This window comes from Brassica napus, chromosome C6 (assembly GCF_020379485.1).
Source record: "Brassica napus cultivar Da-Ae chromosome C6, Da-Ae, whole genome shotgun sequence".
NCBI lineage: Eukaryota > Viridiplantae > Streptophyta > Magnoliopsida > Brassicales > Brassicaceae > Brassica > Brassica napus.
The window spans coordinates 42,172,378-42,198,472 of NC_063449.1; the positions used below are offsets into that span (position 1 = coordinate 42,172,378).

The 26,095-nt window shown below is 35.3% G+C and overlaps 2 protein-coding genes and 1 long non-coding RNA gene across 4 annotated transcripts; 2 read left to right on the forward strand and 1 right to left on the reverse strand.

Moving 5' to 3' along the window:
* Positions 1-1,226: 1,226 nt before the first annotated feature.
* On the forward strand, positions 1,227-4,005 carry LOC106404991 (putative protein NRT1/ PTR FAMILY 2.14). The gene is made up of 4 exons (XM_013845618.3): positions 1,227-1,780; positions 1,865-2,082; positions 2,471-3,030; positions 3,176-4,005. Exons 1-4 carry the CDS (start codon positions 1,696-1,698, stop codon positions 3,966-3,968), a joined length of 1,656 nt encoding a protein of 551 aa, XP_013701072.2. The 5' UTR covers positions 1,227-1,695; the 3' UTR covers positions 3,969-4,005.
* Positions 4,006-8,730: 4,725 nt separating this feature from the next.
* Positions 8,731-14,004, forward strand: LOC125589072. Its single transcript, XR_007325274.1, has 2 exons — positions 8,731-9,869; positions 9,963-14,004. It is a non-coding gene; the product is annotated as an uncharacterized LOC125589072 (long non-coding RNA).
* Positions 14,005-14,518: 514 nt separating this feature from the next.
* On the reverse strand, positions 14,519-17,863 carry LOC106403193. 2 transcript variants are annotated; one of them, XR_002659171.2, is made up of 8 exons: positions 16,932-17,863; positions 16,568-16,835; positions 16,176-16,290; positions 15,977-16,101; positions 15,560-15,850; positions 15,319-15,482; positions 15,130-15,250; positions 14,519-15,061 (listed from the first exon to the last, which is right to left on the reverse strand). XR_002659171.2 is itself a non-coding variant. In XM_048761288.1 (5 exons), exons 1-5 carry the CDS (start codon positions 17,061-17,063, stop codon positions 15,768-15,770), a joined length of 723 nt encoding a protein of 240 aa, XP_048617245.1. In that variant the 5' UTR covers positions 17,064-17,863; the 3' UTR covers positions 14,519-15,767. The 2 variants fall into 2 exon arrangements, 1 of the variants encoding a protein (XP_048617245.1); XM_048761288.1 differs by having other exon boundaries at positions 14,519-15,850.
* Between the last annotated feature and the right edge of the window lie 8,232 nt (positions 17,864-26,095).

Sequence of the window (26,095 nt, forward strand, 5' to 3'; positions counted from 1 at the left end):
TAAAGGTCAAGAATGTGATATCACGAGTCAACATTACTATCTTGAAACTCACACTTATCTACTTATCTCTGTGTTCGTCGCTTTCTAATAATGTTAAAGGCCTTACACAAATTAGGCCGAAGCTCTAGATGTAGCTTTCGGTTTAGTTAAATATTATATAACAATTTCAGTTTGTACATAACAAATCATCAATTTGCCAACCTCTCTTGTATTACTTTTATACAGATGCATTGTACTCTTAGAACTACAATATAATACTTTTTCCGTTTTGTAAAGAATATCATTTTGACATTGTTTACACAAATTAAGAAATTACTAGAATGATTTATGTTTTATTAATTACATCTATTAAATAAATTTGAAATAAATAAATTTATTTATAAAACTAATACTTGTAGTGTTTGTATAGTAAAAAAAATGTTAACATGACATTTTTTATAAAACATATGGAATAGTATTTAATATTCCTTCTGTTTCAATTTATTTGGTGTTTAAGAAATTTTTTTTTATTTCAAAATAAATGATGTTTTACTATTCTAAATAAAATTTAATGTCATTTGAAATTTATGGCCAATTATAAAATATCATATTTTTTATTGGTTGAAATATCCTTTTAGAATTCATCCAAAATGATGTCGTTTTGATAATTAACAGATGACTAACATCTTTGCGGTCAATATATATATATATATATATATATATTACGCACGATATCATTTTTTTCTTAAACTTTGTAGTAGTGTGCATATTTTATATTGAACTAAACAAAAATTCAAAAATATCACATGAACTTTATAATTATGCATATTCTATATTGAACTAAACAAAAATACTACATGAACTTTCAAAATAATGTTTATATATATGACAGTCAAAAAGTGTTAATCATCCGTTTAATTTATCAAAACGACATAATTTTATATACCATTATAGTGCATTTTACTCGTCGTGGTCCGTAGAAAAGTTGAATTTCCTTAGGGCCCATGTTCACGGCAGCCCAATCAAGAAGTAACGGTTTCTTGACTAATGACTCTTGTTGTATTCCAAGGCCGATTTCTGCCCATCAAAAGCCCGGTTTTACTTTTCGTTTCGTGTCACGTATCTGGGCGAAAATACCTAGGTGAAGTCAAACAACTCAGTCCCGATTGGGTTATTTAATCTTATCTCATCTGTTAAAGTATTCGACACCAAAAAAGGGAGGGGGGGGTGGGGGGGTGGGGGGTCAGTTTGGGTCAAATTCAGCATCTGGTTTGGCTAGTAATGAAGGCAAATATTTTCAACATAGCTTGTCTCGCACATCAATCATATTGTATAAATAAATAGCATACTATTTATCATTTAAATATTTGAAAATATTTCTTCTTTATTTTTTCTATTATTTTTTCAATTTTTTTTTTTATCTTATGGCACACTTCCTGATTAATTTTACTGACCATGTTATATTTGATTGACACGTATAAAAATCTTAATTTAATTGGTTACGTGGTTTTGGAAAGAAATTTATGCAAGCCTTTTATTTCTCACCAGTTGTAATTATACAGAGGAAATCTTCTGCTATTAAATGTTGAGATTATGTACATTTATTTTCTGAGTTGTTCCATATAACACTTCATCTGTTTGTCAAAAGAAAAAAAAAGACTTCATTTGCTTCAAACCAAAATCCAAGAGACTACTAGCTAGAAGAAAACACAAAAAATGGATGAAGAAGGGACAATTTCCTCGGATTCAACGATGAGACGAAGAAAGCCTCTGGGTTGGAAAGCTATGCCTTACATATTAGGTAATTAACTATAATCACTGTCATTTGTGTTTTTGATTTTCTGGCTTTTGGTAAATCATAGATCAATCTATTTTGATGATGCAGCCAATGAGACATTGGAGAGGCTTGCTTCATTTGGACTGACGTCTAATTTCATGGTGTATATGGTACGAGAATATCATATGGATCAAGTCCAAGCTGCTGCTCTAATCAATACTTGGTCTGCTCTCACCAATTTCGCTCCAATCATTGGAGCTTTCATCTCCGACTCGTGCACCGGAAAATTTGTAACCATTGTTTTTGGTTCCATCTCTGAGTTGCTGGTAAAACATTTTCTTATGTTCTTTATATTCAATTCATGATGATATCATAGTATTTAATGAGATCTCTGATCGATTATATCCTTGCATGTTCGTTTGCGATTACATTGTTCTTGTCGATCACACACCAATAGACCTTCCTGATTCACTGGTTTACAAAAGTAGCAAATGCCAAACGTAAACAAGAGAAGCTTTCCGTTTGCATGTAGAATTTGCGTTCACACCTGATAAATTTACTCTTAATATATTATTAATTTAAAAAAAAACAAATGTAACGGCGAATGGAAACTGGCATGTGTCAATATCCTAAAACATGAATAAAATGTATTGTTTGGGTCCACGCTTGGTCTTGATGATTTTGGTAACTGACAAGAGTTAAAACTTTAAACAGGGCATGTTGGTTTTGACTTTAACTTCTCTGATCCCTACTCTACGACCACCACCTTGCACTACCGACCAAATCACCGGAACGTGTGTTCGCTATAGCGATCAACAATTATACGTTTTACTCTCAGGACTGTTCTTGTTATCAGTCGGAACAGGAGGAATCCGCTCGTGCAGTATTCCTTTTAGTCTCGACCAGTTCGACGATTCGACTGAAGAAGGAAGGGAAGGAAGTAGAAGTTTCTTCAGCTGGTACTATACAACTCATACAATAGTCCAGTTAATATCAATGACTCTAGTGTTGTACGTACAAAACAACATTAGCTGGGCCCTTGGATTCGCTATCCCGACCGCTCTCAATTTGTTTGCACTTGTTCTGCTTTTTGTGGGAGTTCGGTTTTATGTATTTATTAGACCCGAAGGAAGTGTGATCTCTGGGATCTTCAAGGTTCTCGTGGATGCTTATGAGAAACGTAATGCACAGCCTCCATCTGAGATTGAACATTATCGACCGTTACTAGAGACAAGTTCGCAATCAAATAAACTGGTGCTCACTGATCAATTCAGGTAAAATTTATCCTTCTATTAACTTTTTTTCTTTGTAGATTTAAAGTAAAGGTTGTTTTAAATTTTCAATATAAACTTTGGCACAAGCATCTACATATGTAAATAAATGTTGTTACCGAACATTAATTTTTTTCTTTGGTTACAGATTCTTGAACAAAGCTGTGATAGTGATGAACAACGATGAAGCTAGAAATGAGGAGTGGAAAATTTGCACCATGAGACAGATAGAAGACATAAAGTCTATAATAAGCATAATTCCAATATTTGCCTCGAGTATTATAGGATTCTTGGCTATGAACCAACAACACACCTTCACGGTCTCACAAGCACTTAAAATGGACCTTCGATTTCCCGGTTCTTCTTACCTAATCCCTCCTGCTTCTATAACCGTAATATCCCTCTTAACCATAGGCATATGGCTTCCCTTCTATGAAACCGTTCTTGTCCGACACATTGAATACATTACAAAACAAGAAGGAGGCATCTCTTTACTCCAAAAAGTTGGGATTGGGAACTTTTTCTCCATATTGACGATGATTATATCGGGTATTTTGGAACGAGAGAGAAGAGATTTATCCCGTGCAGGGGTAAGCAGGTCGGTTTTCTGGCTAGCCCCGCAACAAGTACTAATGGGATTTTATGAAGTCTTCACCATTGTTGGTCTTACCGAGTTCTTCAACAAACAAGTTCCAGGCTATATGAGAAGCATTGGGAACTCGTTGCTTTACTTAGGTATGTCTTTTGCTAGTTACCTAAGCAGTGCGACGGTGAGCACTGTTCATAGTGTGACTGCCCGTGGAGGAAGACAAAGTTGGCTCACGGATGATATTGATACAGGCAAGTTAGATTATTTTTATTACTTTATTGCTGCTTTAAGCACTCTTAATCTCATTTTCTTCTTGTGCTGTGCTAAAAGGTATCGTTATAGAAACATGTAATAATTTTGATTATACTGGCGCTCATTTGGATTCTGAATTGTGACTCATGGCATTTTACTAACGCGTGTTTTTAAAAAATGTTAGAATCTGACATGTTTCATGTGTTGGATAATTCCAAGCTCGTAGAAACTTAACATATTATTAGATGTTTAATATGTTAAGATAAACACAATAAGGAAACCTAGAAATAGGAAAAAGAAGTTTCTATTTAGGTTAGGATTGTGTTTTCCATATCCCACATGTTAAAGGGAATTGACTTTCATATAAATATAGGTCTAATAGAGAGGTGTTCCATATGATCTAAGTGAAACATATTGAGAGCTTTAGTTTTGAGTAGTTTCTAAAGCTAATAAGATAAGTTGTTCTTATAACTCTTTGTGTTTCTAAGAGATCTGAATTGGTATCAGAGCCTCAGGTTGGAGACTCGATCTAAGCTTAAGTTGTAGCTTAAGATCCTGGTGCTTGTGAACAAGAGATCGCGACGGCAAGATGGCTGACGTGACTAGGGCTCCACGCACGAAGGACTTTGGATCTACATCCATCCAATGTCCGATGTTGTCACCGACAAACTACATAGTTTGGTCGATGAGGATGAAGGTTCTACTACGTGTTCATGAAGTGTGAGACACAATCGAACCCGGTTCAGATGATCAAAAGAAGAACGATGTTGCGATAGCTCTTTTGTTTCAATCTGTTCCAGAGACTTTGATTCTCCAGGTGGGAGAACAAACCGCATCAAAAGAGATCTGGAATGCCATCAAGCCGCGACACCTAGGAGCTGATCGTGTAAGGGAGGCGAGACTTCAAACGTTGATGACGGAGTTTGATAGGTTGAAGATGGATGATGGAGATACGGTCGATGACTTCGCGGGGAAGATATCGGGCCTATCATCCAAAGCAACCTCGTTGGGAGAAAACATAGAAGAATCCAAGATGGTCAAGAAGTTCTTGAAGGGTCTTCCAAGACACAAGTATATCCAGATCGTAACATCACTTGAGCAAGTCCTAGATCTCAACTCGACGGGGTTTGAAGACATAGTTGGAAGGCTTAAGGCGTACGAGGAGCGTGTAGGAGAAGAAACTCAGAAAGAAGACCAAGGGAAACTGATGTTTTCAAACAATGAAGAGCATAGTCAGAGGGGCTATGAGAATTCCCGTGGTAGAGGAAGAGGACGGAACGGTAGAGGCAGAGGTCGAGGTAGGTCACACAACCAAAACCGTGCATCACACACCGAAGATAACAACTCGAAGAAGAATCGTTCAAAGCTGATATGTTGGAGATGTGACAAGTCTGGTCACTACGCAAATGTCTGTCCAGAAAAGACAGAGAAGAATCAAGAAACCAACCTAAACGAGACAGAAGAGGCTGATGCACTCTATGTACACGAGGTGGTGTTTTTGAACGAAGATAAGGTGATTCCGAAGAATCTTGATATCGACAAAGGCAGTGCAAGTGTCTGGTATTTGGATAATGGAGCGAGCAATCACATGACAGGGAACAAGGAGTTCTTTTCGAGTTTGAATCTCAACACCAAAGGGAAGGTGAAGTTTGGTGATGGATCGTGTGTTGACATTGTAGGAAAGGGTGTGGTTACCTTTGAGTGCAAGACTGGAGAGAAGAAGGCACTCAAGGACATATACTACATACCCGATCTGAAGCACAATATATTGAGTCTTGGGCAAGCAACAGAAAACGGATGTGAGGTTAACATGAAAGATGTCTACTTAACACTCACAGATTCGCATGGAAGGTTGCTAGTTCATGTGACAAGATCTCCAAACCGTCTCTACAAGACCCCTATGGAGATAAGCTACCCGAAATGTTTACATGTCAGGGACGTAGATGCTACATGGAGGTGGCATGCTAGGCTAGGACATATAAGCTATGGAGTGATGAATAACATGGTAAGGAAGGAGATGGTCGTAGGAATGCCGTGTGTAACACACGAAGAAAGCGTGTGTGACACATGTCTCGCAGGGAAGCAGATCAGACAGTCATTCCCGACCAAAGCCATGTTTCGTGCGACAAAGCCATTAGAGTTATTGCATGGAGATTTATGTGGTCCAATCACACCACCAACGCCTGCAAATAATAAGTATGTCTTTGTCTTGATCGATGACTTCTCTAGGTATATGTGGGTTATGCTATTGAAGGAGAAGAGTGAGGTATTCGATCGATTCAAAAGGTTTAAAGATAGTGTAGAGAAGCAGACAGACTCAACCATCAAAACCTTTCGCACCGATAGAGGAGGAGAGTTTACCTCAGCTGAGTTCAATCTATTCTGTGAAGAGAATGAAGTTAAAAGGCACCTAACCGCGCCTTACACACCTCAACAAAATGGTGTTGTGGAGAGGAGAAACCGAACCTTGATGGGAATGACAAGAAGTATGCTGAAGGCAATGAAGATGCCGAACTACTTGTGGGGTGAAGCTGTACGACATTCAACTTACCTCATCAACAGAGTTCCTACAAAAGCCTTGAAAAATCAAACGCCATACGAATGCCTTACATCGAGGAAACCAAATATCAAGCACTTGAGGATATTCGGTTGTGTAGCTCATGCGAAAATCACTGGTCCTTATCTGAAGAAGTTGGATGAGAGATCAAAGAGTATGGTCAATCTTGGAACTGAGCCGGGTTCCAAATCCTACAGACTTTATGATCCAGACACAAGGAAGGTGATGGTGAGTAGAGATGTGATTTTCGATGAAGAGAAAACTTGGGACTGGGCGTCTACAACAAACCAAGCTGATTGTGAACCAAGCATGCTTAAGCTTCCACATGAGGGTGATATGGAAGAAGGTAATGATCAAGGTGAGGATCATGAACATGAAGCTATAAACCAAGATGAGGAAGAAGAAGAAGATGCGGATCACAATGCAAACCAAAACGGTGGAGGTTAACCGCTGGTGACCAGACAAGGCCGAACCATAACAAAACCAAGATATCTCGATGATTATGTGTTACTTGCATATCAAGAAAGTGCAATGCTGTTGCTCACAGTGGATGGCGAGCCAGAGAACTATTTTGAAGCTGAACACGTACGAGAATGGGTTGAGGCGATGGTGGCCGAGTTGGAGTCTATCACAAGAAACAAGACATGGGAACTTGTGGATAGACCGACTGGAGTGAAACCTATAGGGTTGAAGTGGATCTTCAAGATCAAGAGAAAGGCGGATGGTACAGTGAGCAAGTATAAGGCGAGACTTGTGGCAAAAAGGCTATGTACAAAGAGAAGGAATAGATTTTGATGAAGTGTTTGCACCAGTGGCAAGACTTGAAACCATTCGGCTCTTAATAGCCCTCGCAGCAACGAACGGTTGGGAGATACATCACATGGACGTGAAGACCGCTTTCTTGAATGGAGATCTAAAGGAGTTAGTGTATGTAACTCAACCTGAAGGTTTCGAAAAGAAAGGAGAAGAGGATCGAGTGTATGTGTTACACAAGGCTTTGTATGGGTTACGCCAGGCACCCAGGGCATGGAATGTAAAACTCGATCAGGTTCTCAAGGAGATGAGATTTGAGAAGTACACGAAGGAACCATCAGTGTACTGCAAGACTGAAGGAGGAGACGTCTTGATCATTGCCATGTACGTTGATGATCTATTTGTGACAGGAACTTCACTTAAGGTGATTAGGCAATTCAAGGAGGAGATGTTGAAGAAGTTCGAGATGTCAGATCTAGGTAAGCTAATGTACTACCTTGGCATAGAGGTGATTCAAGGAGCAGACAGAATCAGAATAAAACAAGAGAGGTATGCTCAAGGAATCCTGCGTGACACAAAGATGGAAGCGTGTAACGCAACTCAAATTCCAATGGAGGCGAATTTGAAGATCTCAAAAGCTGAAGATGAGCGAGAGATAGATGCTACCGAGTTCAGAAGAATCATAGGATGTTTGAGGTATCTGCTTCACACAAGACCCGACCTGTGTTACGCAGTAGGTGTTCTTAGCCGATACATGCACAATCCGAGAGACTCTCACGGACAAGCCATCAAGCACATATTGCGGTATGTGAAAGGAAAAACAAACTACGGTCTGTTCTTCAAGAGAGATGGGTCAAGGAGTGTCGTTGGTTATAGTGACAGCAGTCACAACATTGATCTCGATGACGGGAGGAGCACGTCAGGTCATGCATTCTACTACGGTTCATCACTGATCACTTGGACATCGCAGAAGCAGCAGACAGTTGCATTGTCATCATGCGAAGCAGAGTTCAAGGCAGCAACAGAAGCAGCGAAGCAAGCTATATGGATCAAGGAATTGTTGAGTGAGATACTAAGCAAAGAAGGCGAGAAGGTCAAGCTTAGGATCGACAACAAATCAGCCATTGCTCTAACCAAGAATCCAGTTTTCCATGGAAGGAGTAAGCATGTACTCAAGAAGTATCATTTCATTCGTGAGTGTGTGGAGAACGGGCAGATCGAAGTGGAGCATGTGCCGGGTGTTGAGCAGAAGGCCGACATCCTTACCAAGCCATTAGCAAGGATTATGTTCAAGCAAATGAGGAGCTTAATCGGAGTTCAAGAAATTGATCTCCCTAATTCAAGTTGGAATTAAGGGGGTGAATGTTGGATAATTCCAAGCTTGTGGAAACTTAACATATTATTAGATGTTTAATATGTTAAGATAAAGACAATAAGAAAACCTAGAAATAGGAAAAGGAAGTTTCTATTTAGGTTAAGATTGTGTTTTCCATATCCCACATGTTAAAGGGAATTGACTTTCATATGAATATAGGTCTAATGGAGAGGTGTTCCTTATGATCAAAGTGAAACATATTGAGAGCTTTAGTTTTGAGTAGTTTCTAAAGCTAATAAGATAAGTTGTTCTTATAACTCTTTGTGTTTCTAAGAGATCTGATAATGAATATCCTAAATTATGGATTAACCTTTTTTTTATTAAAAAAAAACAGCTTGTTTTTTTTCAATTCTAAACAAATACCACAGCTTGTGATTTGTGAGTCAGAGCACTTTCAATAAGAGTTACTGACATGGATTTTCAATACATATGTAGGTGTAAATATATAAAATAATGATAATATTAATTATGAGTATTTTAAAATGATGAGAACTCCACACTAAAATATCTTAAATATTTTTAGATTTTTCAAATCCAATAGATTTATAATAACTTATTTTTATTATATTTTAAAAAATTCGATGGGACACCCTTAATAAAAATGCTCTCATAATATTTTACTAGCGCGTTTTTAAACAATTTAATAATCTTACATGTTTCAAATTGAGGAATATCCTAAAATATTTTTAAGAACTTGGTTCTCCAAAAAAAATAAAATACCACAATTTGTTTCTTAGGATTTCTAAAATTTTGGAAGACTTCCTAGTTGTTTTGAGGTAATTTCTGAATAAGATAGAAACGAGTTTTCTTTAAAACACACATTTTCAAATTTCGGATGTCAACTTTTAACATGGTAAGATTTCATTGCATATTGAGTTTTTTTTTGTTTCTATCAACTTCAAATTTTTATTATATATTTCACTAATGCTCGCGAATTCATTTTTTTTTGTCACAAATTTCTTTAATTAAAATCTAAGACGCTACAACGATGACAACCGGAGGTATGCTCGACGATAAGATGAACAACAATAACACTAGAACAATAAAACATGGGATAGAAGTGTTATAAGGAGAGAGTTGCTCGTAGTAGAGAGATCCGCAGATAATCTTTACTTGAATCCTTGAAACCGCAGCTCGAGAGAGCTTCAAATAGTCTGAAACGACTTTGAAGTACCCTAGTGAAAGGGTTTGGAAGAGAGGTAAAAAGCCGACTGAGGCTAAGTAACCCATCAAACGAATAAGATCAGCTCTAGAACCGACTATGCTGACCCGGGAGACTAGGTGAATCTCAAGTGATCCAGAGAACAAGATAATCGGTAAGCAAGATAATGAGGCAGTTGAAACTATTTTCTTTTCTGAGACCATTGGTGAATTTGAAAGTGAAACGAACATAATGGTTGACATTGCAGGAGCTTGAGTCTCGTCTTTTCGGTAACTGCATCCTTTGCTCTTCCGGACGATCATCGGTTTCCCCAAACAAACAATGACAAGCAGATTGGAAACCATTACTTTATCAATAATTGGAGATATTCATTTTCTTAAAGTTGTGCTTATTTTATTATATTAGCAGTCCATGATTTATACTAACTAAAAACGGAAACCATTACTTTATCAATAATTGGAGGTTCGGCAGAAACAAAAGATGGTGGAATATTCAAAACTTGGTGGGCAGTTAGATGAAGATCAACCATGTCCTTCGTGTTGTTTATCTTCTTTGCAGTTCACGTGTTTGTAGCTCTAGTTTTGTTCATCAATTAAATACTACATAAATCCTAAGATTAAGAAATAACTTTAGAGTGAAAACTGAAAAGTATGACTAATAACATTATGAAAAACTTTACAACATATCGGTTAGTTAAAAGAGAAGGGGAAAAATACTTCTCTCAAAAGTCACATGTCTCTTGCCAGCTAGTTTGATTAATATCAGCACGAGAAGACCCACAATTCCACGACGATAACAAAATCAAATGATAGCCATTAAAGTTTATAACATTCTAAGGCGTTTAAATTGTTATAAAGAATAACTGTTCAAAATAGAAGAAAATGCCATACTAAAATTAATATGATGTGATCAGTGTATTAAATGTAGAATTTGAAAATAATAAGTGTAAATGGGAATGCAAATACGGTGGTCGACCAATCCTTATCATTGTCTTGTACACACTTGAAACAGAATACAAGTCAAGGAAGATGCTTTATTGATTGCTCTTATAGCTTACTAGATGCTTTGTCCGCGCTACGCGCGGATTATGTCTTTTTAAATTTTGTCTCTATATATCTAAATTGCTTAGCAAAGTTTGTAAGACATAAGTTGAGTTTTAGATTTTATAGAGAAGTATAGATTTGCTCAAAAAAAAAAGATAAAATTGTTTAAAACGTAAACAAATCTAGGTATCAAGTTGTGTGGGAAAGAGAATAATAATCCAAATGATGCATGAACTAAAGTCATTATTTGTTGCATGCTTTTGAATGATCTCTTATTCGCCATTTGAAATGCTTTATGTAATCAATTGATTTGTTGAAGTAGAAATTTGTTGTTGGTGATGAACTGAGTAGTAATTTGCCTGGAAAATATTAGATATTATTATTCTGTTGATAAAAAAATATATTTAGATATGTATTATTTCTTGATGTGTTTAAAAAAATTATGTACCTTGGAAAAGTTTAGGAATTATGCTTGTGATGATGACAACTTTAAATTTCATATTCTTCTTGCTTTGTAAGATGCTAAAATCTGTTGCTTGCTTGTCGTACAATATGAGTTTGACCATTGTCGACCTGAGATAGAAGTTTATGTATGAAGAGGATTATGATTTCGTTTTTAGCTATTGTGTTAGACTTACATGTTTAGCCGTAAACCAATCGTGGCATCAGTATTGATTTCTGGGTAGTACGGATTTGTTTTTTGTATTATGAGTATCTACCCGACAACATCTGCACATTGATTTTGAGTTAGAATAAAAATCCATGTTTGTTTAATTAATATTGGGATGACTTACTTACCTTGTAAGTAGGTGGGTGTAGTGACTAAGTGCAATAGATTTTTGTAATTCCGAGGAGAGAAAGTGTGAACTGGAAATATTGGACCGATGTCTAGAACTTTCGAAGCTATTGTCTTTTAGTCAATCTGAATGTAATACGGCAGTTGGGTGAGTTTTCGATGTCGTGAATTATGTATGACAGAAAACCCTGAAAACTCATATATGTCTCCCTCGGCCATATTTTCTGGGTCATTTGGCTGAATGTTTCCGGTGAGCCGACCTTCTAATAGTTGTCCCTGAAAGTGAACAAATTTTGTTGTGCCGAGCCATTGAAGTAAATAGTGAGTAGTTTAAATCAAATATGTTGGATTGGGAAATACATATATATGTATATGCTAAATTTAATTAAAGGCTTACGTGGTGGTCGTAGCACATGAAGCCGATGCAAATTTGAGTATTATTTGTTTGGTGTTTTCTGATGTCCCAAACACTTCTTATACATACCGTGATAGGACGCACTGAAATCCCTTCTTGAAGTTGGTGAATTTGTTGAGGAATGTGTTGCATGTGAGATGTCACTATAAATTACAAAAGAAACTATAAATTATAATAAGATACATGTATTCCAACTATTACTATTACACACATGGATATATTTTCAAAATTAACTCAGAAAAATAAGTGTACCATGCATATATGTACTTGTCTATAATATTTTATAGTTACAGCAAAAAATATATAAATAGTATTTTACAGATATGATCTTGAGATTAGAAACAAATTAATTTTTCTTTTTAATAAAAAATTAAAATTATTATATTGAGTTTTTTTGTTTCTAAAAAAATAGTTAGTTAACCCTATATATAAGACAAATAATAATATAAGAAAAAATATAATTATATCTTAATTATATAAATATTTGTTTTAAAATAATCACATTGTAACTGCATATCTTAAGAGATATAACATGTTTAAAATAAAATTTAACAACAAATACCTCTACATATCAACAAAGGAAAAATAAATTATTAATTCAATACTAAAATTTAATTTAAAAAAAAAAAATATTCATATGCTTGAGACTTTACTAAATTTTTTTAAAAAAAATTAATTTAATATATTATTATATTAATTTGGGTAATTTGGAGTCAGACACTGTAATTTGGTATTAGGATCTTTTTACTTATTAAATGAAACATTTTGGTCATTTACATTCATGTGGTTTATTTTTGTGACTAAAACTTGAGAATGATCTATTAGGAGAATTACCCCTACTCTAATTAGAAATGTGATTTTAGATATGCTATAATATTGGTATTGAAGTTTAAAATGTTACTAATAAAAATAATATTAATAAATTGAAAATAAATTTTTTTAAAAAAGTTTCAAAAAGTATTTTCGAATTTCGAACAGAAAATTTGGAAAAAAAATTAGTAAAAACAAATTTGGAAATTTTTTTTTAGAAAGTTCGAATTAGCAAACACATAATCTAAAAATATAAAAAAATACTTATTTTTATTTTATTTTTATCATATATTTCTCTGAATTCAACAATAATATTTTTTATTTTAAATATATTAAAATTATGATTAATTTTCTTATTTACATTTTCGTTGGTTGTTGTCATAGATATGTATATATGTTTCAGGAAGATCAAAGAGGTAAAATAATGACCAAAATGTTTCATTAAAGAGGTAAATATACATTTATACCTTTATTGCTAACTAATACAAACCTTAGGGTATAGAGATAAGGGCGGGGAATTGGGACTGAAGTTTAAAATTTTATTAAATAAAAATAACACTAATAAATTAAAAATTAAAAATTTAGAAATAGTTACAAAAGTATTTTCGAAAATATACTCTTTTGCACCGTAAATATAAATTATAGTTCATATAGTAGACTAACGATTTGCTATATTTTGCCATATCATTCTATATACAGTTTAAATGTGTATATTGTTACCTTGAGCCTTGAACAAAAAAAAAACTGAAACCGCATAAAAAGAAAAACAAACCAATTGCTGGACCCTTGAAATTTTTATTATTTTTCTCAGTGAAACAGGCAGAAGATTATATATTTACCTGCATATTCTATGGGCCGGTCAGAGAGTGGGCTATCCATTCTGTTGAGTCGGCGATCCTCGCAACCAACCTATTACAAATTAGGTATATGTATTAGGTTTACTTTGAAAACGTGTACGTTTTTCGACGTATCCAAAGAATGATGGGTTTTTTTTTTGAGAGATGGATTGTTTAAGTTTATTTCATACGCAAAACAATGATGAGTTTTTGGGAGAGCTTGATTAAACATAAGCTAACTATGTTTTTTTTTAAATTTCCACCACTAAAAACACAGCAGAGCTTTATAAGATTTCGTCAAAATCACTACACTCTGGTTAAACTAAACATCTCAGAATGTTAATGAATGACCAAAACAGAGCAAGACCAAGCTTTTCATATTTTAAAAAGAGAGCAAAATCGAATGAAACTCAAAGCTTCACCACATAGATTAAGAGCAGAACATGGTAAATTAATCAAAAGCCATATATTACTGTGAAACCAATCAACACAAGGCTGAGTAATCTGAGACTGACCAAATATTATTGTATGAGTACCTGTTGTGAGCAGTCGCGAATTGGTGAGAAGCGTTTGTGCAGAGGGAGGCGTTGAAAATAATAAGGTTAATAGAATTACTTAGGTTGATTGATTTTGTGTTGATAAATAATATATCAGACACGTAATTGTAGCTAATTTCCTAAAGTGTAAGAGGCAATATTCGTGTATAAATGTGTAAATATTAGCAATCTTAACCTCACATTTTCAAATAAAATGCTTTGTATCAGGATCAGGCAAACCAGGTTCCATTTGGGTAGTATTGCAAAGAACAAATAGAGCAGGAAATAAAGTCCACATGACCCAATTTAAATATCGAACCTAAAAATATAAAGCATCAGATACATCAATACTAAAATGTTTAACAAAAAGGAGTAGCAAACATAAGGATAACCAAAAAAGTTTTAACAAAGATAGTTCAGATGCTGCAAAGACAAAGTTTGAATATGAAAGAAACAAAGCACAATAACTTAATAAACAAAACCAGTACTTAAAACTTATTAGCCACATAAGACCATTACTTAAACTGCAGCAACACACAATCACTGCATAAGAGGATAGGCTGAGGCTTTATTAGCCACTCTTGGAACGCTTTGCTTCAAGTGATTCAAGACTCTCAGAGGATTTTCTAACCCTATCACCAGCGGAATGCTCAAAGCTTGTAGAAGGACCAGATTCATCACCTACACCCTTCAAAACATCATCGGACACTGCTGGAGTAGTGCCTTCTTCCAAGTGTGCTATAGCAAGTGGAGCTTCTGGTGGAAGTATCTTTGTGACAGTTATGGTTTGAGTCTTGCCTGTTAGATTATGATCTGAGACTTTGACAATGAACTTGTGCGTGTGCCCTATCGTATCAAGTAAAGCTTGCGGTACCGGCACGGGATGGTCAGCTCCTAATCCCTCATTTGACTAACATTCAATAAATTAATTTTTAGTTAGACCAATATGGGGCTCAACATAGACAGACTTGAAATTACCTCAAAACATTTGGCAACCAATTCGGATGCATGCTTCCCAGTCAACTCTTTACCAACATCACCAAGAATGGCAAAAACTGCTTGTTCACTCTTGTCATAAACATCAATCTTCGTGAGATATCTGCAATGAAAGATGATTAGTTATTATTTCTTACAAAAAGTAGATAAAACATTGTCTAAAATACTTACTGAGGAACGCCTGTGACCTCCCTTTTCACACACTTCTTATTGTTGCAAATCAGTGAAGTAGGCCCTTTGATTGCCTTACTATTACACCCACCACAAGAAATATAATACCAAGAAGAACTCTGGACAATATCATCTATAGTTGTTGTGCACTCAAACCAAGCAACCTGCAAAATTGAGAAAAATAAACTTCATAAATACCCAAGCATGTCATAATGAATGATAAAACAGATCAACTTTGAACCTTAGTAGTCTCCTGCTTGATGTAAGAGTATAGTTCCTCTAGTGTTACTGGCTCAGGCTTAGTGACAACCTCTGCCGTAATCTTATTAGCAATGTCCAAGTTATAGCTCAGCCTGAGGAAATTGAGGAACACAAAAATATGTTAGAAAGTCACATGAAATGACAAAGCAGAAGCTGTATGAAAAATGATCTGACTACAGAAATGCCTATCATGCAAGATAATCCTTGGTAGGCTGGACATCAGTATCCATAAACACTCTAGATGATGCCATAGAAGCAAGAGCAAGGGTTCCTGATCATAACAAATAAATTGATTACCAACAAAAAAAAATTAAAGGAAGAAAGCTATAGACTTGCAACGATTATTTCATTGATATTATCACATATTGTATTGAAATATTTTAAGTAAAATGATAACCTCCAAGATGTTTAGGGTTTACTGTGGTGACCAAAAGAACGGTTGGAGTCCGTCCATATGATATGAACTTCTGGCAGAACTCGGATGCAGCATTGTCCCATAGATAGAGCTTCATCACTGGTCCGCTGTGTAAGGATAAAAACCATTTGTTAAAAATAGCACACAGAGATTGCGTCTAAAAAAAAATAAACAAACTTACTCATGTGTTTGTACATGAACACACAGATGCCGCTTCTCTGCTATGTCAACTTCATCAAGAGCAGTGTGGTCAGTGATAGTCTGCCCATTCACCAGTTTCATGTGGCCAACATAATCTGAAATAGAATATATAAAGGTCCCAGATATCAGACTTATACAACTAATATCATTTCAAACGGGTATAAAAGGAACTCATCATTTGTTCACAAATCACATATCTACTATAAATATGTAAGAAAAACTCATTGAAATAGTAGTTACTGGAGGTGATTAATTATTCTAACCAAAACATAAATATGTAACAAAACGCATTGAAATAGTAGTTACTGGAGGTGATTAATTATAACCTAAAGATCTAAGTATAAACACCAAAAAGAAGTCAGCAAAGCTTACCATAAAGATCAACTCTGCGGTCGCAGTTGGCATGAAACTCCTCGTACCTATGGAACCTGAACCTGTCTTCGAGAATTGGGACCGGATGGTTCTCGAGAACTTTCAAATCAGAGTTCCAAGAGAACGAAATGGTGGCCCTATGATCAGCAACCCGAAACTGGACTTTGCTTCTGGATCCGAAGAAGTTACTCAGTTTATAAACAGAACCTGATGTCAGCTTATACATCCCAACCCGTCCTGCTGTAATAAAACCTTGGATGACAGTTCCCTATAAATCATTTGGAATTGACATTATCAGAAATACCATCTCAATCAACCAATTTTAAAACAGTAGAAATTAACAAAGAACAATTTTTAGAAGAACCTCTTCGTCAATAAGAAGCATCTCCTGTCCGATGAGTTCTTTCGTGTTTAGATTTCGAGCCTCCCAAAAGTGAATCAGACGAAACCTCAGCTCCGCTTCGTGTGGGCTGAATGAAACATCTCTGAAGAACATCTATCGGTCGCCATGCGCGGAGGAGAGAGCAACATCAGATTTTTGCTTCTTCGGAATGTCAGATGGAACATCACTCTTGCCGTTAGGTTTCGCCGCAATCGCCGAGGCAGCAGTAAACTTCCCGTGTGGCTTCATAGACGCGAAGGAAGCAAACGTCTTCTCGTTGGTCTTCTTATCACTCTTGCCGTTAGGTTTCGCCGCAATCGCCGAGGCAGCAGTAGACTTCCCGTGTGGCTTCATAGTCGCGGAGGAAGCGAACGTCTTCTCGTTGGTCTTCTGATCGCTGGAGACTGTAGAGTTGCCTTTGGATTCCATCGAGATAGTTACTTGAGAGAATCTTATGGATTTTAATGGAAATATAAACTATGAAAAGAGATTTATAAATAGAGAAACGAAGAGGAAGGTGAAAGGAATCCATTGATTAAGTTCAGTAAGAGGATTGATTAGATCAGATAGTGGTGAAACGGATCTGAAGGATCTGGAGAAGAGTAACGAAAGAGGTGGAAGGGGAAAGGCAAGAGAAGAAGAAGATACGACAGTCGGCGGAGAGGAAAGAAACGATACGACTTTGGAGAGTTGTTGGTGATGGACTGGGCTTAAAATATTTTAAAAAGCCCACTAACTCGGATTGGTTTGTATGACCCAAACACATCGTATTTCTCTAATGAAAATACACAAATACGATGGTGACGTGGAGTAACCAAGCTGTGGGATTGGCTCTAATTAACTGTCCTACGTGGACACCTTAGAATGCCATGATATCGGGCTTTTAGTAGTGTTAGATTACAGCCCTGCCTCCCGGAAGTTACAGAATATTTCTCCTTCGTAGAATCTTCAGCTCTCACCTTTTTCATAACTTTTGTTCTAACCCAATATATTTCATATCGTAACGTGGCTTAGGCCTAATGAGTTCATCACAATATACATCGCACGCAGAAAAAAATGAAACGCAGATTTATGATAACCCTTAAATGTATACTAGATTTTGACTCGCGTTTATAAAGCGCATGTTTATTTTTGAAATTAAATAAATTCTTCTTATATAATTTTTATATAAGATAATGTATATGTTTGGGTACATTTACTCGAGTGCGTTGAACCGTACCAAACTGAAAAAAAAAACAAAATTAAACTGAATTTCATAAATAACCGAGCATATCCTATATTTTTGGAACCGAAAAATAGAAATCGAACTGAAAACCAATACTAAAAATTTTAAAATAGAAATTATATACCTATAAATATTAATTATATTTAATTTCTAAATAACCAAATATCCTAAAAATACTATTTTTTTAGAAAATTATGCAAAAAAAAAATTAATGACTCAGATATTTTTTATTTTAAATAATAATAGTTAATTATTTATCCTATATTTTTTCCAAACAGCTTAAACTACCCGATTTAAAGCGCAAAATATTTTACATTTGTGAAAATTCAATAAAACGTATCATATGCATTGTTAGAATTTGTAAAGTAAATAAACATGTTCTATTTAAACCAGTTTTTTTTTTATTCATTTAAATCTCCAACCCGTTTAGATCCATTTGATATATTTTTTATGATAAGATTAATTATTTAGTTCATATATAAGAATGTAAGATTAAATCTTAATAATTGATTGCATGTAATTAATTAAATTAATGTTTCATAGTTGAATAGTTGACATTAAGACTTTTAGTTTCCAATTCACGTAAAAATGAAAAACATTGTTATATACCAGATGATTCTCTATTACAACATATATTAAACATAACTAAACTATTGAAAATTTTATACTATTAATGGAAATATATGTGGTTATGATCACGTCATGTGTAAACATGTTTGAATAATCCGTCTTATATTTATGGAGATTTATTATTAGAGTAATTATATAATAAATTATGGGAGAATAATAAATGAGTTCATTTAAATTATGTAAAATATTTATATAGTTAGAGAAATATAAGGTAAGACCAAAGAAATAGTTAAGGATGTAACTGGTGACCAAGGGAATGAGGAGGAACCCTATGTTCCTTAATATTTCTTAATTTTTTTACTAATTCATGAGGAATATGTTTTCCTTTGCATTCCTTTGTTTGTAGAGAATTATAGAACGAATCAATTCCTCATTAATTTTGATAAGGAACCATCATTCCTCATCATTCCTAAAATTTTATTCCTACTCATTCTTTTTCCTATCCGTTCCTGTTGTTCATATGATGGTTACCATTAAGTCTAATGAAATGGTCCAACAAACTTGTTTAAGTAGATTTTTTAAGAATGCTTCTCTCTTAATATTATAGATAGTAGGCTTGTTTAATAAACCGGTTTGGTATTAAGATTACAATCGTATGATATCTTATTATATAAAGTACAGTTTTACTCTCTCCTGGACGCGCCACGTAGGATGACACGTCAGAAATTCGGCTTTTGTACACGCGACACCTGTCCCAGACAAATGAAACTCACCGTTTCATTTAAGTTAATCTACTTATGGGCTTCACCTGTCCGGTTTCAACAATCAACTAAGCTAAAGGTAATTCGAATTCTAAGAACATATGAATCGAATTGGGTTGATTGATAAAGAATGAAACCATAAAACCTAATCTTTATGATAAAAGCCATAGGATAATAGATCAAACCCTAATGAGTAAATCGAAGCTCTAAAAGTTCGATCCCCAAACCCTAAATCGAGATTGATCTATTGATCAATTAAACTCAAAACCCTAATCGGTTTTGAATCTCAAAACCCTATGATCCAATGATCATATCATGTGCTTAAATCTCCCTTGATCTATGACTAAATCAAAACCCAGAAAACGTAAACCCTTAAATTGCTAGAAATCGAATCAAAACCCTAAACCCTAATGTGAATCCGTTTTGATGATTGTTCTTGTTTGATTAAATATTTTAATGTTTTGAGGTTTAGGTTGCTAGAATATTTTACCTTCTGATATGTTTCTGTTTTTTGAAAACCCTAAATTCGTTTTACTCTAAATAGCATGTTATAAATCCAAATTGAAGCATGTTTGATTATTATTTGTTTTGATTGATCCTGTTGATTGAGAGTTAGGTTGATAGTTTGATTGATCTCATAACCTGTTTTCTAAAAACCCTAATATCGAATATAAAACCTTAAAGGCTTTGAAACCTTAAAATCGCATACTGCTAAATTTAATTGCTAAATTTAATATGAAACCTTAAAGGCTTTGAAGTTTAGGATCAGTGGCTAGATTAATTGTTTTTAAACCCTAATCTGAAAGCCTAAACCCTAAGTTGACCAGACTTTTTTCTGAAACCCTAAATCCGCATAAACCCTAATTCCGATTCATTGCCTTTGATTGAAAGCTAAATTGCTATATAACCCTTAGTGAATTCGTATGCTAGTAATAGCACTGTGGCCGTGTGGCCTTGTTTGTATCTTGATAGTATGGCCGTGTGGCCTTAGTGCATAATAATCTTGCTGCATATAGATCATGTAAATCCTAAGTTTGCTATGCATCATATATCACCTAGGCTGTGTGGCCTCATTGCATATCATCCCCATAGCCGTGTGATACTATCATCGAGGGGAATAAAGAGAATGACAAAAATTTATACATGGCAATAAGTATTATCCGCCATCATCTCACTGAGGGTCTAAAAGATCAGTATCTCACTATTGAGAATCCTCTAGAACTTTGGACCGCTTTACAGCGGAGATATGATCACCAGAAAACGGTGTTACTACCAAAGGCTACATATGATTGGAAACATCTGAGAATCCAGGATTTCAAAACCTTGGATGAATATAACTCAGCTATATTCAAAATTGTCTCCAAGATGAGACTTTGTGGTCAGACTGTAACAGAGAAGGATTTGTTGGAAAAGACTCTCTCCACATTCCATTCTAGCAACGTGTTGCTGCAACATCAATACAGAAAGAAAGGTTTCACCACCTATACTGATCTGATTTCATGCCTATTATTAGCTGAGGCTAATAATGAGTTGCTCATGAGGAACAATTAGATGAAACCTCCTGGATCTACTCCATTACCTGAAGCCAATAAGGCTGTAGAGGAAAAGAAAGAACCCACCAAAGAAAATAACCACGTCCATCATGATAAACCACACGGCTATGGAAATGGCTATGGTAGAGGAGGCTGTGGTGGATGGAGAGGACGTGGTGGGCGTGGCAATTATAGCTCACACGTCCGTGGGAAAGGGAACCACTATAACCGTGGTAGTGGTCCCAGCTATGGCCGGTCCCAGCTATGGTTGTGGTCGAGGCAGAAGCAGTGGTATCTCTAAACCACCACACTCGTCCAAATCAGTATGCCACAAGTGTGGAATGGATAACCATTGGGCAAAGAATTGTAGGACTCCCAGACATCTTTGTGACCTCTATCAAGAGAGCCAGAAAGGAAAGAATCCAGAAGCCCATTTGGTCCACCATGATGGGGAAAACGATTTTGATCATGACCAGGATGACCTTATGGATTATGAGACTTCAGATTGCCTAAGAGAATGAGATGATTTCGACATTCTGTTTTTGTGCTTTTGCTTTGATTTATGTTTGCTTTGCTTTGCTACTTACGTTTTTAATAATATGATTTCTTTGTGTTTACTTTATTTCTATTATCTTATCTGATTTTATTTAATAAGATGGATGATTTTATTATTGAAAAAGCCAATATGAGTTTATAAATTGTGGGTATGGTACACATTAAGGGCTACTGCCAGATATGTATAATGGCAAGCATTTAGATGATTTATATTCACCCAGAGAAACCCATTGAGATTATATAGAGATATAAGAATGGTTTCCACAATGATACAATGGGCAAAATGAAACAAAAGTTCCTTCAGAGTTATGAAAATCGCCCAAGACCATAGAAAAGTAGTCTAGACTATACATGCATTCTCTATTGATCTAGACTATGCCAAGATCAGTAAGATATAGGCAAAAGTCATGGTAACCAGAATGGTTTACCCATGAAATTATACACTTTATGGCATGACCGGATTGGCCATCCTGGTTCAAAACATGATGCGAAATTGATATAGGAAAGTGCACAAAGAGTTATCCCATAGAATCTCACGTGTGTAGCATGAACACAAGGGAAACTCATTAGGCCATGATGTCCCAAGCACTTAAAGATTATAGTATGTCCATGAGGGGGCAGTGAGGACAAATCCGCAAATGTTCATACTATATATAGCTTGGCCATTACCCATAGGTCCAAACTCTCAGTCCAAGGCTTGGAGACACACGAATTTACATGCATCTTAACTAATAAGCATCAGACCATTACATATACCATCTTGAGATATTTGGATAAGCCACCACAAATATATGTGCCGTCTAAGATGTATCCTTAGAAGAGGATGAGGATATATGTTGGATATGAATCTCCCACAAATAATGAAGTACCTTGAGCCAAATATGGTTGATCTATTTAGTGGCCAAGAACACGGATTGCAAGAGTTAATAAATCCGACTATCCAACATCAGGGGGAGAAAAGTAATAAGCTGGTAAGATAAAGGATGGTAAAGAAATAGAATTAAATAAACCATCATTGTCTTGGCAAGATCCTCGGACTAAAGTGAAATAAGACATCCAAAGATAAATACAAAGATTATACATTTACAAAAGCTAGCTAAACAAATGCCAGACACATTTGACCCGAAAAGAAAAGAAAAGAAAATAATGATTAAGTTATAAACCAGCTTGTAAAGCACCAACGAAATTGATGTCCAAGAGAGACACAGTCAAGTTGCTACAGAGTCTATACAAGATAGACCAATAAGTTCCAAAAGATAAGAATCCTCGGAAACAAAAGAGAAAGGTGCATAAAATGATAAAACAAATCCGAGGTCGAGGAAACCATCCCAGACATAGACAATGGCCGGCCAATCTAAGGTACCACCCAATGGAGTTTGGGACGCCAAACTCCATTGTACTAATGGTCATGAAGGTAATAAGGTTGCAACCAATTATGTTATGTCTGGAATGTAATGGAACATATAAAAAATGTCGACATAAGATGATATAAGGAAGCACATAAAAGGTAGCACTTGAACATATGGATATAAGCGAGAATCATGAACCCACATCAATATAAGAGTGTACACTCATAGATCAGATTATACTGAAATGGAAACTTGAGGTTAAATAATTTAAAAAAGAGATGCGTATTTGGCCAAGAAATAAAGACGTCCTATGATTAAACCAGTGGAATATAGATGAGTCTTGTGAGAAGTAAAATCGTTAGATAAAGAACATAATCATGTGGTCTAAGTTGTCCATGTTTCTACTTACAGCATTCAAGCATGGCTTGTTACACAAGGAATCTCACAGAGACCAGGAATAGAGACTGTGGCGGATGCTACTACATATTTCGAAATTGATAAAGTCTGGACAAAAGAAAGAAATTAGATTAATGTATAAAGGATGCAGTAAGCAGCATATGATCCACTGGATAAAGAAATATATTGAGCTCAAATATGAGATAAGAAGTTCTCAAGAAAACAACATTGTATAAAGCTGAACAAAACTGTTTATGGACTGAAACAAAGCACCTGCATATAGTATGATAGACTAAGTAAATACTTAGTAAAAGAAGTTCTATAAGAACAATTCAAATCAGTCCATGTATCCTTATAAAGAAATTCGAATTTCTTGTGTTTATTTTATACTAACCAGCCCAAAGAGGGGTTATTTGGTTTTGTTGATTTGTTTTCAAACAGGTTATGCAATATCTTGGCAATCCATATCATTGCAGCAACAAAAGCACGTGGGACTGCAATACCTTGTAGTATCACGCGGAAAGCACAGCCATACAAGAGGCAAGCCGTGGGTGTGTGTGTCTTGAGATCCATGACTCAACAGACCAGCCCGTCATTATTACACGAAGACATACCAGCGACCTAATCACTTTTGGAGCTCCCGGTTGGATTATAAGCATACATTACCAAGCTCGGCATATGTGGACTATGAGAGTGTTTTGGTCGAGGTCCGGTCAGAACATGGGATGGTCGACGGCAAAGAAGCGTATCCTGCCCAAAGTTTCCTTCACCCACGCATTGCAAAGGCAGGAGAGGTACAAGTAATTCAAGTTCATTCAAGTAACAATTCAGAAGATCTATTCATCAAGTGAGGTTCAAATCAGGGGGAGTAATACGTGTTGTACTTTTTTTTTCTTCACCATGGTTTTGTCCCAATTGGGTTTTCCTGGTAAGATTTTAATGAGGCAGCATCCAAAGCGTATTACAAGTTCTAATAGTTATAGCATCCAAGGAGGAGTGTTATAAATCATATTGTGGATGGCCCATAACCATAGTATCTTCCAAGACCATACTCGGCCTATACACATAGGCGGCTAAGTCTTTGGGATGTTTTTCCTTGTCTTAATAGTTTTCCTAATCCTAGTTGGTTTAAGTTTTAGATACTTTCCATATTTCTATATCTTGTAATCCTTATATAAAGAAACCATATGTTTTATGAATAAATATACAAACTATTTCTCTTAGTTTTATAACAAGATTTGTTTAGTGTTATTTGTTATCATTTTACTACTGAATTATCCAAAAGGAGATATAGCCGCAAGCACTAGCTACCTCTAATCGCACTCTTCGGAAGATCATATCAGTCTTGACAACTTTATCAATTGGAACAAAAACTTTCACAGTTAACCAATAACAGTAGAATCTCAGAATTTCAAACTCTTGAAAAATTTATCAATCAGTAACTAAAATAGTGGAAGAATGAAATCAAAGACACACATGCTAGTTGATGAGATTTTTAGAAAGTAAACCTTTATCTCAATCATTGTCGACTAACAAATCAATTTTATCACGATTACACAAGCCTTTTCAACGAAACTATAGAACCTTAACAAATGAAAAAGTAAATCAATTTCGACTATTACATCAATATTTCCAGCTTCGGTTTAATTTTTTTTGCCAGATTCATTTCTACCGAAACCCGTCTCTTAATTTAGCATAATATAAACAAAACCACATATAGTATCAATCCAATAAGGAGAACATATTTTTGAATTTGGCTTTGCAGTATCACTAATATATATGACAGATTATATATTTTGTAGGTGCAAATAATTTCCTACAACATACGGCAGTTATATCCATATAGAAGTGTTTAACAATAATGCTTCTTCCAACAGGTTTAGAATTGTATTCCCACATTTAACATGCTCTGTTTATTAAATATGGTATACTTTACAAGAGAATATCATATCATATCATATCTCTCTCTCCAACCAAATAAAGTCGGTATATATATGATCATATCAACTGCAAAATAGAAAAAGCGTGCTTTCTAGGAATTGGAGTTATCTATCGACCTCCATATACAATTTTCGTTATTCGATTGTGACCCATAACATACAGCTACGTCTTTTGATCATTCGGCTTATTGAGAAATGCGGTCCAAACACTTATGCGGCCACGGTTCAATTCCTTTGACCATGGAGAATGGTGAAAGACGCGTATAAGATGAGATGACCAAACGGTGTAGAATATCATAACCACAACAATCGAACGGTGAAATTCTGGTATGGACCCACTAAAATGGTCGAAAACAAAAGTTTAATAAAGAAGAATTGAAGAAACGACAAAACGGGCTTGTGTAGAAATCCTGTGGCTCGTGCATGCGACAGTGTTAGGCACTTGCATTTGCCTAAAAGGCGAAAAAGGCCTACCTCATCTTTTCGAACTTATCTATCAGTTTCTGTCTCCACTCACCGATTTTATGTTCTACAAGATTAGTCTAATTCTTGGTTAGCGCTAATACAAAAAGTATCATAGACTAGTTATTTCAATATATGTAAATGTTTTATAATACTGATTTTACTTCTGGTTATGCAAAATTACTGTAAGTTAATATATATTCTTTTTTGCATACATAAAACATAACACTCAAAAATAATAAATATGCGGAGGATTGATCTTTTGGAGGAGATAGATATTCCAAGTCCACTGGTTGTGGAGTCTTTCGGTCTCAAAGGTCATAGTGATGGTTCATAAAACACAACGATATACTCAC

Bases quoted from the DNA above. Each gene is read 5' to 3' on its own strand.
- LOC106404991 (XM_013845618.3), top strand. From the start codon at position 1,696: ATGGATGAAGAAGGGACAATTTCCTCGGATTCAACGATGAGACGAAGA. The intron at 2,083-2,470 runs GTAAAACATTTT...AACTTTAAACAG, and splicing joins GTTCCATCTCTGAGTTGCTG to GGCATGTTGGTTTTGACTTT. The intron at 3,031-3,175 runs GTAAAATTTATC...CTTTGGTTACAG, and splicing joins GTGCTCACTGATCAATTCAG to ATTCTTGAACAAAGCTGTGA.
- LOC106403193 (XM_048761288.1), bottom strand. From the start codon at position 17,063: ATGTTCTTCAGAGATGTTTCATTCAGCCCACACGAAGCGGAGCTGAGG. The intron at 16,836-16,931 runs GTTCTTCTAAAA...AATGATTTATAG, and splicing joins TGCTTCTTATTGACGAAGAG to GGAACTGTCATCCAAGGTTT. The intron at 15,851-15,976 runs GTTATCATTTTA...TGTTATGATCAG, and splicing joins AAACCCTAAACATCTTGGAG to GAACCCTTGCTCTTGCTTCT.